Source organism: Oncorhynchus masou, chromosome 18 (genome assembly GCF_036934945.1).
Source record: "Oncorhynchus masou masou isolate Uvic2021 chromosome 18, UVic_Omas_1.1, whole genome shotgun sequence".
Classification (NCBI taxonomy): Eukaryota; Metazoa; Chordata; class Actinopteri; order Salmoniformes; family Salmonidae; genus Oncorhynchus; species Oncorhynchus masou.
In genome coordinates, this window is record NC_088229.1 from 16,822,096 (window position 1) to 16,836,126 (window position 14,031).

The 14,031-nt window shown below is 40.3% G+C and overlaps 1 protein-coding gene across 1 annotated transcript; it reads right to left on the minus strand.

Annotated features, from left to right (window-relative positions):
* Positions 1-7,796: 7,796 nt before the first annotated feature.
* On the minus strand, positions 7,797-12,230 carry LOC135504102 (zinc finger protein 64-like). The gene is made up of 6 exons (XM_064922393.1): positions 12,009-12,230; positions 11,545-11,706; positions 11,132-11,278; positions 10,806-10,868; positions 10,440-10,691; positions 7,797-10,212 (listed from the first exon to the last, which is right to left on the minus strand). The coding sequence occupies exons 1-6, from the start codon at positions 12,028-12,030 to the stop codon at positions 8,672-8,674; spliced, it is 2,187 nt and encodes a 728-aa protein (XP_064778465.1). The 5' UTR covers positions 12,031-12,230; the 3' UTR covers positions 7,797-8,671.
* Between the last annotated feature and the right edge of the window lie 1,801 nt (positions 12,231-14,031).

The following is a 14,031-nucleotide window of genomic DNA, read 5'->3' on the forward strand; positions in this document are numbered from 1 at the left end:
ATTTTCTCCTTATCAGTCCTTCAGAGCTTTTGAAAAATGGAATGCCATTCATAAGCTAATTAAGCATCTTCTATTAAATAGTACTAACAGGAAACACTGTGTGACAGATGGCAATTCAACAGAATGGATATATGTCTTTGACCATTTGATTGAGGACCTTTTTACTGAAGACTGTGTTTATTTTCTATGACTGTGTTTTGTATCTCTGTTTTGCTTTTCATATTGTATTGATGTGTATATATTTCTTAATTACGGGACTCATCTGTGAAAGACACCTTGATCTCAGCATAACTCCCTGTCAAAATAAAATAAATGTAAACCGAGTGGCCTAAGACCGAACGGTCTAAGGCACTGCATCCCTAGTTTGAATCCAGGCCGAATCACATCCGGCCATGATTGAGAGTCCTATAGTGCGGCGCACAATTGGCCCAGCATCGTCCGGGGTAGGCCGTTATCGTAAATAAGAAGTTGTTCTTAACTGACTTGCCTAGTTAAATAAAGGTTAAATAAAAAATGTATTAATAAAAGAAAATGGAAATTGTCATATGAATATTAGAAATATCAATTATTATAAAAGTGATAAATGCATATATATTGCAATGCTTATTTTTTTATACATGTTTACAATGATTAAAATAAATATTGATTATAGTTTATGAATCATTTATCAATGCTTATTCATTTAAGTCATTTTAAAGGGTTCCCAGTTAATATATACAAAAATTAAGTCATATGTTCAAGGCCACACAAATGAATGGCTAGAAAAGTGAATAAATAACATAAAAAAGGTGTTAAATACCACATTGATGGTAGACAGACCCCTACTGAACTTTGAAAAGCACCAATAATAGTATTAGCATAACAAAGGACGTTATGGTAATGATAATCTTTTGGGCCAGCAATGTGTGCATGGGTTTTGATTTGATTTGATTTGATTTGGGTGGGATGCATGTGAAACAACCTGAGAATGACGTGGCTCCTAAAGAATTGTCATACCAATGAGCTCAAATGAACTAGCCAATGGTTATAAAATTATGTTACAATATTATTTTGCTTGTAATTATATTTAATAATATATATTGACAATATTTGACTGTTATGATTATGGTTATGATGATAATGATTATTAAAATATTGTCATAATATTATAATAATGATGATCTTATTATGGTTAGTAGTAGCCAATTTTTTGGTGATTATCTTTATTATCATTAGTATGTGCATTTGATGTGGTAGAAGTTTCACAAGTTCAATGCTACATTTGTGGATCCTTTAACAGTATAAACAAAACTTTATCAGACCACCAACAGATTATTAGTTGGGGGTGGGATCACATATGCTAATGATGCAGATGTCTGTCTGCAGTCCTCAACACATTCCAGTCAGCCTATAAAAACAAAGCTTCTTTCTTCCTTGAGGGAAACCCAGTCTGACTATCAGCTCTTTGGGTTCAGAGAGCCAACAAGATCATTCTTTGATACTGAACTACCTTCTCATAAGTATACAAAGAACCAAACTCAAAACAGGCATGTGATTGTCACTCTCCAGTTCACCACTGCCCCCACAAGTACAGTATGTGTGTGTGTGTGTGTGTGTGTGTGTGTGTGTGTGTGTGTGTGTGTGTGTGTGTGTGTGTGTGTGTGTGTGTGTGTGTGTGTGTGTGTGTGTGTGTGTGTGTTTGGTCAAGGTGTGATTTGAGTTCCTTCTGGAGGTTTCGGCCATGTCTCTGTCTGTCTACTGCCATTGTTTTCTCTCCACAGGCATTTATGATATCAATGCAACAAGCTTTGTCCTTAGAAGTCAGCCAGAGTTCATGAACTTATGAGTTCCAACGGTAAACATGAATTCGACTTAAATCATTGGTGTTGGGTTGGTGAACATTAAGATGAAACAAAGCTGGATCAAAAAGAACGGGAATATAGAAATGACATTAAAAAAGGTGATACTGATTATTGATGCGCTAACTCTTCAACACAATACAATTCTCAAATACAATACCCTGATATATTTGTGGCCCTTATCAAACCATCTTATTTCCTTGTTCACTCAACCAACTCTGACTGACAGCGCACTACATCAAAAAGACAACAAGACCATTTCCTGGGTCTAAGAAAGTGTTCAATGCAGGAGCATAGCACTTAGTGGTGGTGGTGGTGGGGGGGGGGGGTGCAGAGAGGCTCACATATTAGGTTCAGATGAAAACAACAACAGTGCAAAATAAAGATGAAAGAAAATATTGGAACATTTCTGAAAAGCTATGGCTCTTGTCTTTTCTCATCCTCCCTCTCTAAGCAGTTGGTCTGTAAAAATTAAAAGGTTTTAAAAGGGGCCTAATGGTATCTATGCATGCAGGCCAGGCAGTTCAAGTGTTTCTCTACAAAACGGAGAACAAAGGAGATTCTTCCTGTCGTCTGTTGAGGCATTAAGTTGTTGCTCAGTAAATATGCATCATAACAGAGAGCAACACCATCCCAGCCAGGATCCTTTCACATTTCAATATTAATTCATTCATGCTATTTCTGTAGATTTGTTTGTAGTAGAACAAGAACACACAGTCTTGTATAACTGGCCTTGTGGGGACACACAATTCAGTCTCATTCAAATTTTCACTAACCCTAAACCTAACACTAACCCTGAAACTAACCCTAGCTCCTAACCCTAAACCTCATTCAAACCTTAACCCTAAACCCCCAAGAAATAGCATTTGACCTTGTGGGGACTAACAAAATGTCCCCAGTTTGTTTACTATTCTTGTGGGGACTTCTGGTCCCCACAAGTATAGTGAAACACGTCCATGTGGCAACACTTCAGACACACACACGCCTTATATACACTTCTAATGCATTATGACACTTCCTTAATATGTCATAACAATTCAAAGGAGTTTTAACATCCTTATAACATGACAACTGTACAATCTCAACTATACCACCATTATAAGCAGAAAGAAGTCCACCTTGTCAACTTGAGTAAGATGCGCTAACTTTATGCTGTGTGAATGTGCTTTCAAAGCAGGGAATGGAAAACACACACACAGCAAAGTGTAGGAGTACACTGCTAGGAGACAATAGTCTAAATGTGTAAAGATCAGATTTCCATCATGTTTGTTTTCTTAGGATAAGGCATGCCTGAGCAAAGAAAATATTTTGCTGGCTCGTGGCCATCTGTCGAGAGCAATGGCATCTTTAAAATGGTAAATATACAATATATAACTGTGAGAATATTGATCATATAAGTTTGGAAGTTCAGAAGATCTTTTTAACTATTTTCTCTGCTATAGCATTGTTATACCAGCTGCCTGTTGTTGCATCAAAAATGTTGTATGTGTAATGTGAGAGTTCTTCAGTGGAATGGACAGCTACACACTGAAAACAAAGATCTAACCAGACAAAACTTTGACTGACTGTCCCTCCAAACCTAACTGAAAGTGCATACATAAAAAACACAAAGCAACCTGCTGACGATGTGAAAATGATCAGAAACAAAGCAGAAAACCACACAAATAGTATGTCTGACTAGAGAGTAACAATTGATTGCAGGAGACAGTAACCAATAGACAACTGGTATTGAAATGGACAAAATACTACAAGCTAAAGAAAAACCTTTAAAAAATATAGAAGAAAAGAACACGCAAACATTAATGTTTTGGTGAAGTGACAATAAAACCATGGATCAAGTCCTTTACATAAAAACACCCAAATCCCAATAGCTTGTTTCATTCACAACTGGGCTACCTGGCACAACATCACATTCGTCATAGGTCATTTCAAAATGGTATATCGAGAGCTCAAGTCACAACACATGATATTGCTGAGAGTGTTTAAGAGCAGTGGATACTGTAGAATTCCTTTGTCCATTAAAGGATTTTTATAGGCTTTGGCCAGCGACACTCAGGGCCTCTCCATTGGCTAAAAATGATACTTCTTTTCTGGCCCCCCTGAGGACTTCTTTTAAAACCCTACTTTAAATCTTAAAGAAACAACAAAAGAGCCTGTCAGTGCAATGCTTTCTGACAGCTCAGTATAAGACAATAAGACAAAAACAACACCACAATTACTAATTCACCATTTAGGTGACTCTACCCACAAGCCTATTTTAAATCTCAAGTTGTTAGGATAATATAATTTGAGTAAGATGGAATAAGTTATGTAATAACTTGAAGATATTATTATTTTCAATATATACGTTTTATTCAATTAATATGTTGAATCAAACAACACGTATGAGTTGTTTTAAAAAAGACATCAGACCTAAAACATGAATAGCTGTAATGTGACTGGCTATCCCATTGTTTTGTAACTTCTCATAACTCAAGTATCTAAAATCTGAATGCAAATGACAGGGTTCTCTGAGAGCTGAATAGAGCAACATGATTAATCACCAGGTATTTCTACTGTTACAGAGGCACACATGGCAGCCTAATGTTACTCTGTTACTAAAACCCAAGTCATCTGATAACGATCAAACAATTCAAGTGATAAAAGACACTGAAAGCTCTGGAATATTGCTGGAAACAGAAAATCTATGCCATTTATCATTCATACCTGTATTCTTGTAACATGTTGTTTGTCAGGATTTTCAAAAGACTTGAAATCTGAAATTATATGACATGATAAATTCAATGGCCTTCATACCTTTTTGACAAGTAATTACAATTCAAAAATCAAATTAACTTGTACCACTAAGCACATTGAGCACATGTCACAGGTAATGTCTATTATCAAATGTGTCTGTATTTTGTATTTCAAACACATACTGTATGTATTTATTTGAAGAAGAAACAGTATTGAGTGAGAATCAAGATAAAAAGCCTACCGTGTAGTTAGAAATCAAAACACACTTAAAATGTCAATAGTGTCAGGAGAAAAAGAGACTAGCAATGGAATACAAATCCATATCAACTCTGAACTGATCTGTTGATTTCATTAAGGGCATTCAATGTCTTTTACTGATGGTGCAGCAAATTGTGTGTAAAGGATTCAAAGGTCAGAAATGTACACAACAAAGAGTCTTAGATAGTGGAACATGACAGATAGGACTTTATAGCTTTAACAGATGTGTGTGAAGTAAAATGTGTAAAGTAAAAAGGACCTAACCTCAACCCAAAATAGGAAATCCAACGTTCCCCACCCTGCCATCCTAAACATTTATCGCCTTATTACTGACAGAGTGAGATTAACCATAAGAACGGTATATTCATGAGGTTTTATGATAATTGACCTTTGACATTTTCACACTATTAAAAGTGGTCATTTACTAGGTTCTATGTTATGGAGGGAAGACTCCCCAGTATTTCCCGTCATTCATTCTCTCTATCACTTGGCCTTTTCTGGCTCTTTTTATGTCCAGAAGGAATGCATCACGAAATGCGATTTCTTTAAGCAACTGTGAGTGGAAATTGCTTTTTATGGAGACATTTATGACCCCATTCAAAGGCCTGACATCTCAAACACAGGAAGGAAGGAAGTGAGAAGTGCCATACAGTATAAAGAGGTTAATTTACACTTCCTACTATACCTTTTTAACAAAGCCCCACAAAACACACCTTTATTCAAAACAGAAATGTCGGATTATGGCGTTGAATGGTTTTACACACACTCACACCCACCTATGTTAAATGGGTTTGTGGGTGCATAAATGTTGTATGGATGGATGATTTTTATCCGTGAAGCAGGCCCTCCCTCCTCAAGGGTACTTGGGATTAGAACCCTGGAAGTCTCTCTGCTCTCTGTCTGATAATAGATCAAAGAGATGCATCAGAGATCACCTCTAGTTCTAGAACACTTTTCCCACATAGCAACCAGTCATCTTAATGGCTTCAGCCAATGGACTCCAGCAATTAAATACCACATAGAAATATCTTAAATGAGATCATTGACCCCACATTATAAAAAGGTAAACAGAAACACACTAGGGTACATTATAATATTGCTGTCTGACTATCCCTTATATACAGTCATAATACTAAAACTGCATTTCAAATTGCTGGAGTACAATTTTTGATGATACCTAATGAGATCAAAAATGTACAGGGATGAAAATAGACAATATGTGTTTATAGATGTGAATAAAAATTTGGCATGGTTCAGATCAATAGTTCAGAAGGATTTTAATGTTGGATACTTACTGACCCCAAAAGGCAATCTAGGGACATTACACCAGAGTGCTGGAGTTGTGACAGATTTCTGGTAGCCTCGGACACCCAGGATTCACTGAAGTGACAAGATGTTTGAATATAGAATGGTTAAAATACACTGAGTATACAAAACATTAAAAACACCTGCTCTTTCCATGACAGACTGAGCAGGTGAATCCAGGTGAAAGCTATGAACCCTTATTGATGTCACTTGTTAAATCCACTTAAATCAAATGTAGAAGAAGGGGAGGAGACAGGTTAAATAAGGATTTTTATGCCTTGAGACATGGATTGTGTATGTGTCATTGGGTGAATGGGTAAGACCAAAAATGTTAGTGCCTTTGAAAGGGGTATGGTAGTATGTTCCAGGCGCACCGGTTTGTGTCAAGGAATGCAACATTGCTAGATTTTTCACGCTCGACAGTTTCCTGTGTGTATCAAGAATGGTCTACCACCCAAAGGACATCCAGCCAACTTGACTCAACTTTGGGAGGCATTGGAGTCAACATGGTCCAGCATCCTTATGCAATGCTTTCAACACCTTGTAGAGTCAATGCCCCAAGGAATTGAGGGCAAAAGGGCAGTGGGGTGCAACTCAATATTAGGAAGGTGTTCCTAATGTTTGGTATAGTCAGTGTATAAGCATACATACAACTGAATAAATTCATGTTAAATGTTGAGAAATGAAACCATATACGTTTCAATATATAAACACAATACGCTCCACATAAAGACTGGACTTCAAAGATACTCTATCCGTCCTTTATCAATCTCTAATTCCTTGAAAGGTACAATTATTTCTAGGGCAGGGAATTGCCAGGGACCTCACGATACTTAGGTGCCGATACGGTACGTATTGAGATTCGACACGGCTGAAAACATGTTGACTCACTATTTAATAAGATGAACAAGCTAAACTATGACCTGGAGATCTATATAATATTGTCCCAAAATAATATTGCGTTATGTTACTATCGATTTTATCCCCTATCGCTAATTATTTCCATTCTATAGAATCACAAAGTTACATTCCACATATTCCATGACTCTTGGATCTCTTCATCCTTATTGGTGGAGGAGCAGCAAACAATTTGTTCAGACGGTGCCCATCCACTCCGTCCTGAGCCATAGAAAGCAGAGGGGTCACAGTTGAGCTTCTAAAGCTCAAAACTGCCAGCTTTCATCCGAAGCCAAAAAGAGACATTCAATATCCATCTCTACCTTCTCAATTTACATTCATTTTTGCGTTTTATTTGCTTTGAGATCATTTTCTGTAATGAAAAGCGTTATACAAGTTAAATAAATAAAAGTTATTAAAGCTATTAGCGCTGAAAGACAAAAATCTATGCTTAACTGCCCCTGAGACGACTTGTTCACACCCCAAATGGCATCCTATTCCCTATATAGTGCACTAGTTTTGACCAGAGCCTTGTTCAAAAGTAATGCACTACATAGGGAATAGGGTGCGATTTAGTACATAGACCTATTCAATTGCAGCCTTCATTTTCCTGCTGACACTATAAGGACTTGAAGGCTGAATGGCAAAGTGGCTCCAGGAGGAAAATAGCAAACAAGCAGAAGAGGCTTTCAATCAAATGTCTATTGTAGTTGGTAATTTGTGCTTTGGACACATCAGCACCTTGACATTTGTTCAATGATGAAACAATCCTGCAATATCACATATAGAAAGATTTATAATTCTGAAACTGAAGCACATAGATCAATCTTTATGAAATGTAACATGTTTACCATGACTCTTTGGCTGCGTTTAGACAGCCCAATTCTGATTTTCCCCCCACTAATTGGAATTTTGAACAATCGCATCAGATTTTCTTCAGAGCTGACCCGATTAGTAAAAAAAAAAAAAATCAGACAGGCAGCCCATGTCAATGCCATGAAAGGCAGCGATACAAAGAACAAACGTCCCATAGCACAATGGTCTCCACTGACATCTAGTGGACAAATTAGAAACCTCTTATTGACAGACAATGGGTGACTGGAAAGGTAAAAGGTAATGGCAAGCTATTTCTGTCCATACCCATCTAGGTTTTTAATGTAAGTTATCAATTTCTATCATGGAGATCTGACTTTGTAATGTTAATAGTCATCCATGGTCAATGACAGGTAGTTTAAAGCAGAAACATGAACCAAGAACAATATATTTCAATTAGCATTTCAAAAATAATAAGAGAGTAGCACAGAAACACAAGCAGATACTGTTTTTATTTCATGACACTTTAAGTAATGCATTTTCTTCATCTGAATTGTAAAGTTCATGATTGGAAAACATGTCAAAGATGACTGTAGTCAGATTGACTAGTTTGTACCAAACACACTTAATTTTTCAACTCTGGATTTATGATGAATAACTAAGTTTATCTAAACATGAGAAAGCTATGACATGGGTCAAGAGTCAATGTAATGTAACTTGCACATGAGAACATTCTGTAACAGAACAAGAGCTGCTATCTAACCGGTTGTTATAGCTATCTATTTGATCTGTTGCAGACAAACAGTACAGTAATGGTGGTCTAGTCAGTCTTGGAGGCCATCAATGTTGTGTGTGTCTGACACTGAATAGAGGTTATGTGTAGAGACTGAGAGGTGTTCTAGAACAGGCTGATTCTGGGCAGTCACCACCAGAGGCAAGCCGTGGACGACCACTTCCTGGCTGCCTAAACTGATGCTAGGGACCATGAGACTACTGTCCTCCTCACAGGTGGTAATGCCATTGTCCCCAAACTCCTGCACCACTGTTACCTGTGCCTGCTTGGGCAAGTCTTCCGAGGGGCCACCTTCGCTACACATCATATCTAGGGGCGAAAACCTGGAGGTGGCCGTTGCCATGGCGACTAGCTTACTGTGGTTCCCTCCCTCCGTCACCACAGTAACCTCTGTGCCCCCCTCCTGAATGAGAGCACTGAGACCCTCCAAATCTGAGCAGGTGGTGATGAAGGTCTGTGTGCTGCTGCGGTGGGCTGAGGAGTCCTGGGAGGCGATGGCTGTCTGAAGTAGGGCCTGGTGGAGAGGGTTACGGCTGTCCCCTAGGGAGAGGTGTGTCAGCAGGACTGTCTGAGGCTCCAGAGAGCCCCCCTCTACCTGTTTCTGAGCTCCTAGCTGCTGTATGGGCATGAGGCTCATACAGTTGACCACCATGCCCTGGGTCTCTGGGCTCAGGAAGACCGTGGTGGATCCCTTTGTATGCTGCCCAAAGTCTAGCCCAGCCTGCAGGGGAAGGAAGGAGCCCTCCTGATCCAGAGGGTGGGAAACTATGATTTGGAGCTGGGCACTGCTGTAGGAGGCCAGGGGGTCCGAGGCCAGGGGAGTCAGGGGGACCTGGTGGAGTGGGATTTGGGTGGTGTGGCTGTCTTGCCTGGGTACATGGCTCACAGTCACAACACTGTGCTGGGAGGTGATGGGCTGGAGCATCAAAGAGAGAGTCTGCTGGGAGTCTGAGTCCTGGTGCTGCTTCCTGTGGCTGCGCAGAGAGTCCTCTCTCACGAACGACGCCTCACACAGGTCACAGCAGAAGGCCCGCGTTGCGTCCAGCTTGGCTCGGTACCGGGAGCTCACAGGCTTGGGAAGGTCCTCTCCGTTACAGACATCAGCTTTGCCTCTTTTTCCATCGACACCTGTGTCAGGCTTGTCCGTGTGGCACTTCTTCTTCTTGTGGATGACCAGGTTGCTGCGCTGCTTGGTGGCAAAACTGCAGAAGTCACATTTAAAAGGTCTCTCCTCAGAGTGGATCCGCTCATGGACCTTGAACGCCCCCTTGCTGGAGCAGGAGTAGGTGCACTTGGAGCACTGGATGGGTTGAGTGGCCTGGTGCTCTCGCGAGTGCTGCCTCAGAGCTGTCTTACTGGTGCACAGGAAGTCACAGTCAGGGCAGCGGAAGGAGTTGGCCGTGCCGTGTTTTATCTGGACGTGTGATTTCAGGTTGCCCTTCATGGCACAGCGGTAGTCACAGAAGTCACACTTGTAAGGCTTCTCACCCGAGTGTATGCGGATGTGCCTCTTCAGGTCAGAGTTGATCTTGAACTTTGCTTCACACCGAGTGCACTGGAAAGGTGCGTCCCCTAAAGTAGAGGAATATATACATTTATATAACATCAGACAAATACAACGTAAGTTTGTTAGACTTTTTTAGAAGTCAAAAATCAGTCTTATATCAAGATGAGCCCATGTCCCATATTTCAGTCCCAAATGAACAGGGAAACAATGTAGACCATTCGCTAACCTGATTTCAGAACCAGACTTACACAATTCAATGCTTAAGTGTACTAATCAACCCAAGCAGACCCACCAGTGTGTGAGCGGAGGTGCACGGTGAGCTGGCTGGAGTTGCGGCTGGCATAGGGGCAGATCTGGCACTTGAAGGGCCTCTCATCATAGTGGATACGGAGGTGTTTCTTCAGACTGCTGCTGTCGGCCGCAGCGTAGGGACAGTACTTGCACTTGTGAGGCTTCTCTCCCGTGTGGGACCGGAAGTGCATGTTCAGCTTGTCCCTCCGGCTGAACCGCTTGTGGCATAGCTCACATTCAAATGGCTTCTCACCTGGGCACACACAAGGATTGGAGGACAAATAAATGTCAAAATCGCAATACATACTAGGATGACAACTCAATAGAATTTGATTTATGATAAAATTCCACTGGTATTATTACATACCAGTATGTGTTTTGAGATGTCGCTCCATGTCTTTCTGACCGTACTGTGTCTTGAAAGTGCATCCTAGGGGCAAAGTAATAAATGATGCATTTGATTAGAAAAGTGATTGATTCATGCACCCTGAATATAAGTGTTGTTTGAACCACATTTCAAGAAAACTTTACTGTACTAATAATTAGTGTAAAAGCCAGCTATAAAAAAAGTAAATCGACCCAGAAAAGACCAAATTGGTTGTAACTGACCAGGGGATATTGTGCTCCCTCCCTACCAGCAGTATGAAATGAATGTGTCACAGGACTAATGAAAGAGGAAGTGAGGGTACCAACCTGAGAAACAGCAGCTGCGCCTCTTTGAAGTCAGGGCAGGTTTTAATTTTTTGGAAGGTGTTTTAGAGGCTTTGGTCAGAATATTTTTGACACCTCTCATAACACACGTCTGGTAGGTTTCCTCAAAAACAAACTCTGTGCTGGAATCTAGGGGGAAAAGTAGAAAGGATTTCTGACTGTATTGGATACATTTCCAGAAAACTGAGGAATTTGTCTAAACATCAGATTGTTACCATGGTTACTGAGTAACCAAATAACACATTTTTAACTTGCCTTTATAACAAGTTGTATTTGAAGGAGAAAATATATAGCCTACGCATTGTTCCAATGGTATATTTAAGGAGTCTGGGGTAGCCTTTCATAATCTCTTCAAACTAGCCTGTGGATAAAACACCTTGCAAGAATAGTATTACCTGTAAGAGTAGGTGCCGAGTTAGATGCTGATATGTCAGAGGAGGGTATGTGGCAGCCATTTTGCTTGTGGGCCAGAAAGACTTCAAAGTTATTGTACTGCTGCTTACAGAACCCACAAATGTGGATATCTGGGCTCACTTCCACAAGTACATGGTTCCCTCCTGTTGACGAGGAAGAGGGGATAAAACCCTGCTTTCATTCAAGAACATTGACAACCAATAGCCTACCCTGCAAATACCAACTCATCATACACCTTAGAGTAGGCAGTGCACGGTGTTTGAATGGGCTTTGCAATTTGTAAACATAGCTAGCCATATTGTTATATAATTGCAAACACAACTGACAGACGATTAAAGGCATTGGATAACACAGAATGCGCCAGATTAAAAACAAGTTTTAAATATTAATTTGACAACTAAGTGGACTTTGTTTAGAACAGTTAACGTTGTTTAGGACATCTTACCCTCTCCGTTAAATGATTCCATCTTCACGCTAATATAACTGGATATCAATTCAGTTAAGGGCTCCCTAAAGGTAGGCTATCGACTTGCGACAGGAAACTCGAATGGAGTTAATTCAATATAAAGTATACAACACATCAAGTGCCTTTGAAATCGAAACATTGTAATTATCTACTGACTTGTAGCTATGTACTCCACTGAACTCTAGTCGGGCAACACTGTTGCAATCATTTTACGACAGACTTCTTTTTCTATGGTATTATTGCGGCCCGCAAACAAGCGTTTTAGCTGCATGCCGCCACCTACTGTACAGGTTGTAAACTATAGAAAAAAGATTCATTGTAGGAAAAAAAGTGGGAAAAACCGGAATCATAGAAAATAAAAATAAAATACTTTTAAAATATTTTTTAACATAATATCCCACTCCTTCAGTCACATTCCAATTCAAGCCACATCCCTACACAGACTCAGGAGCCTGTGAGGGCGGACCATCCTTTTAAAGCATTTCTTGCAATGCCTCGGCTGTAAACTCAGTCACAAAAATCGTTCTGCAGAACTCACAATAATTCCAATTTCCTCTAATCTCTTATTTGTTTGTGCAGTGCAGTTTATGACCATTGCAATAAATGCTACAAATTCCACCTCTTCACATGTAATATATCAGGATCCCTTGATTGCCAAGAAACATTCACTGGTGCAGTCTCAATTACCATTGCATCTTATAGTCCACTCACTCCTTCCACTCTTCTCACTGGACAGCCTCTTTCAATTCAATTCCATTCAAAGGGATTTATATGGTTTATATTGCCACATCAAGTGAAATAGATAATAAACCATCCAAAATAAACAGTAAACATTACACTCACCAAAGTTCCAAAGGAATAGAGACATTTCAGATGTCATATTATGGCATATTAGCGCAATCGGAAAGCATTCAGACCACTTCACTTTTCCTATATTTTGTTACGCTACAGCCGTATTCTAAAATGGATGATAAAAAAATACAATCTCAATCAATCTTCACACAATACTCCATAATGACAAAGCAAAACAGGTTTTTAGAATGTTTTGCAAATTTACTAAGAATAAAAACTGAAACATAACATTTACATAAGTATTCAAACCATTTACTCAGTACTTTGTTGGAGCACCTTTGGCAATGATTACAGCCTTGAGTATTCTTGGGTATGACGCTATAAGCTTGGCACACCTGTTTTTGTGGAGTTTCTCCCATTCTTCTCTGCAGATCCTCTCAAGATGGGGAGCGTTGCTGCACAGCTATTTTCAGGTCTCTCCAGAGATGTTCGATCAGGTTCAAGTCTGGGCTCTGGCTGGGCCACTCAAGGAAAGTCAGAGACTTGTCCCGAAGCCACTCCTGCGGTGTCTTGGCTGTGTTCTCAGGGTTGTTGTCCTGTTGGAAGGTGAACCTTCTCACTATTCTGAGGTCCTGAGTGCTATGGAGCAGGTTTTCATCAAGGATCTCTCTGTACTTTGCTCCGTTCAGCATTCCCTCGATCCTGACTAGTCTCCCAGTCCCTGGCACTGAAAAACATACCCACAGCTTAAGGCTGCTACCACCATGCTTCACCATAGGGATGGTGCCAGGTTTCCTCCAGATGTGATGCTTGGCATTCAGGCCAAAGAGTTCGATCTTGCTTTCATCAGAACAGAGAATTTTGTTTCTCACGGTCTGAGAGTACTTTAGGTGTCTTTTGGCAAACTCCAAGCGGGATGTCATGTGCCTTTTACTGAGGAGTGGCCTTCCATCTAGCCACTCTACCATAAAGGCCTTGATTGGTGGAGTGCTGCAGAGATGGCTGTCCATCTGGAAGTTTTTCCCATCTCCATAGAGGAACTCTGGAGCAATGGTTCTTGGTCACCTCCCTGACCAAGGCCCTTCTCCCCCGATTGCTCAATTTGGCCGGGCGGCCAGCTCTAGGAAGAGTCTTGGTGGTTCCAACCTTCTTCCATTTAAGTATGATGGAGGTCACTGTGTTCTTGGGGACCTTCAATGCTGCAGACATT

Coding starts and splice junctions, on each gene's coding strand:
- LOC135504102 (XM_064922393.1), bottom strand. CDS start 12,030: ATGGAATCATTTAACGGAGAGG. Junction 10,692..10,805: donor ACATCTCAAAACACATACTG/GTATGTAATAAT, acceptor GTGTGTGCCCAG/GTGAGAAGCCATTTGAATGT. Junction 10,213..10,439: donor GCACCTCCGCTCACACACTG/GTGGGTCTGCTT, acceptor CCTCTACTTTAG/GGGACGCACCTTTCCAGTGC.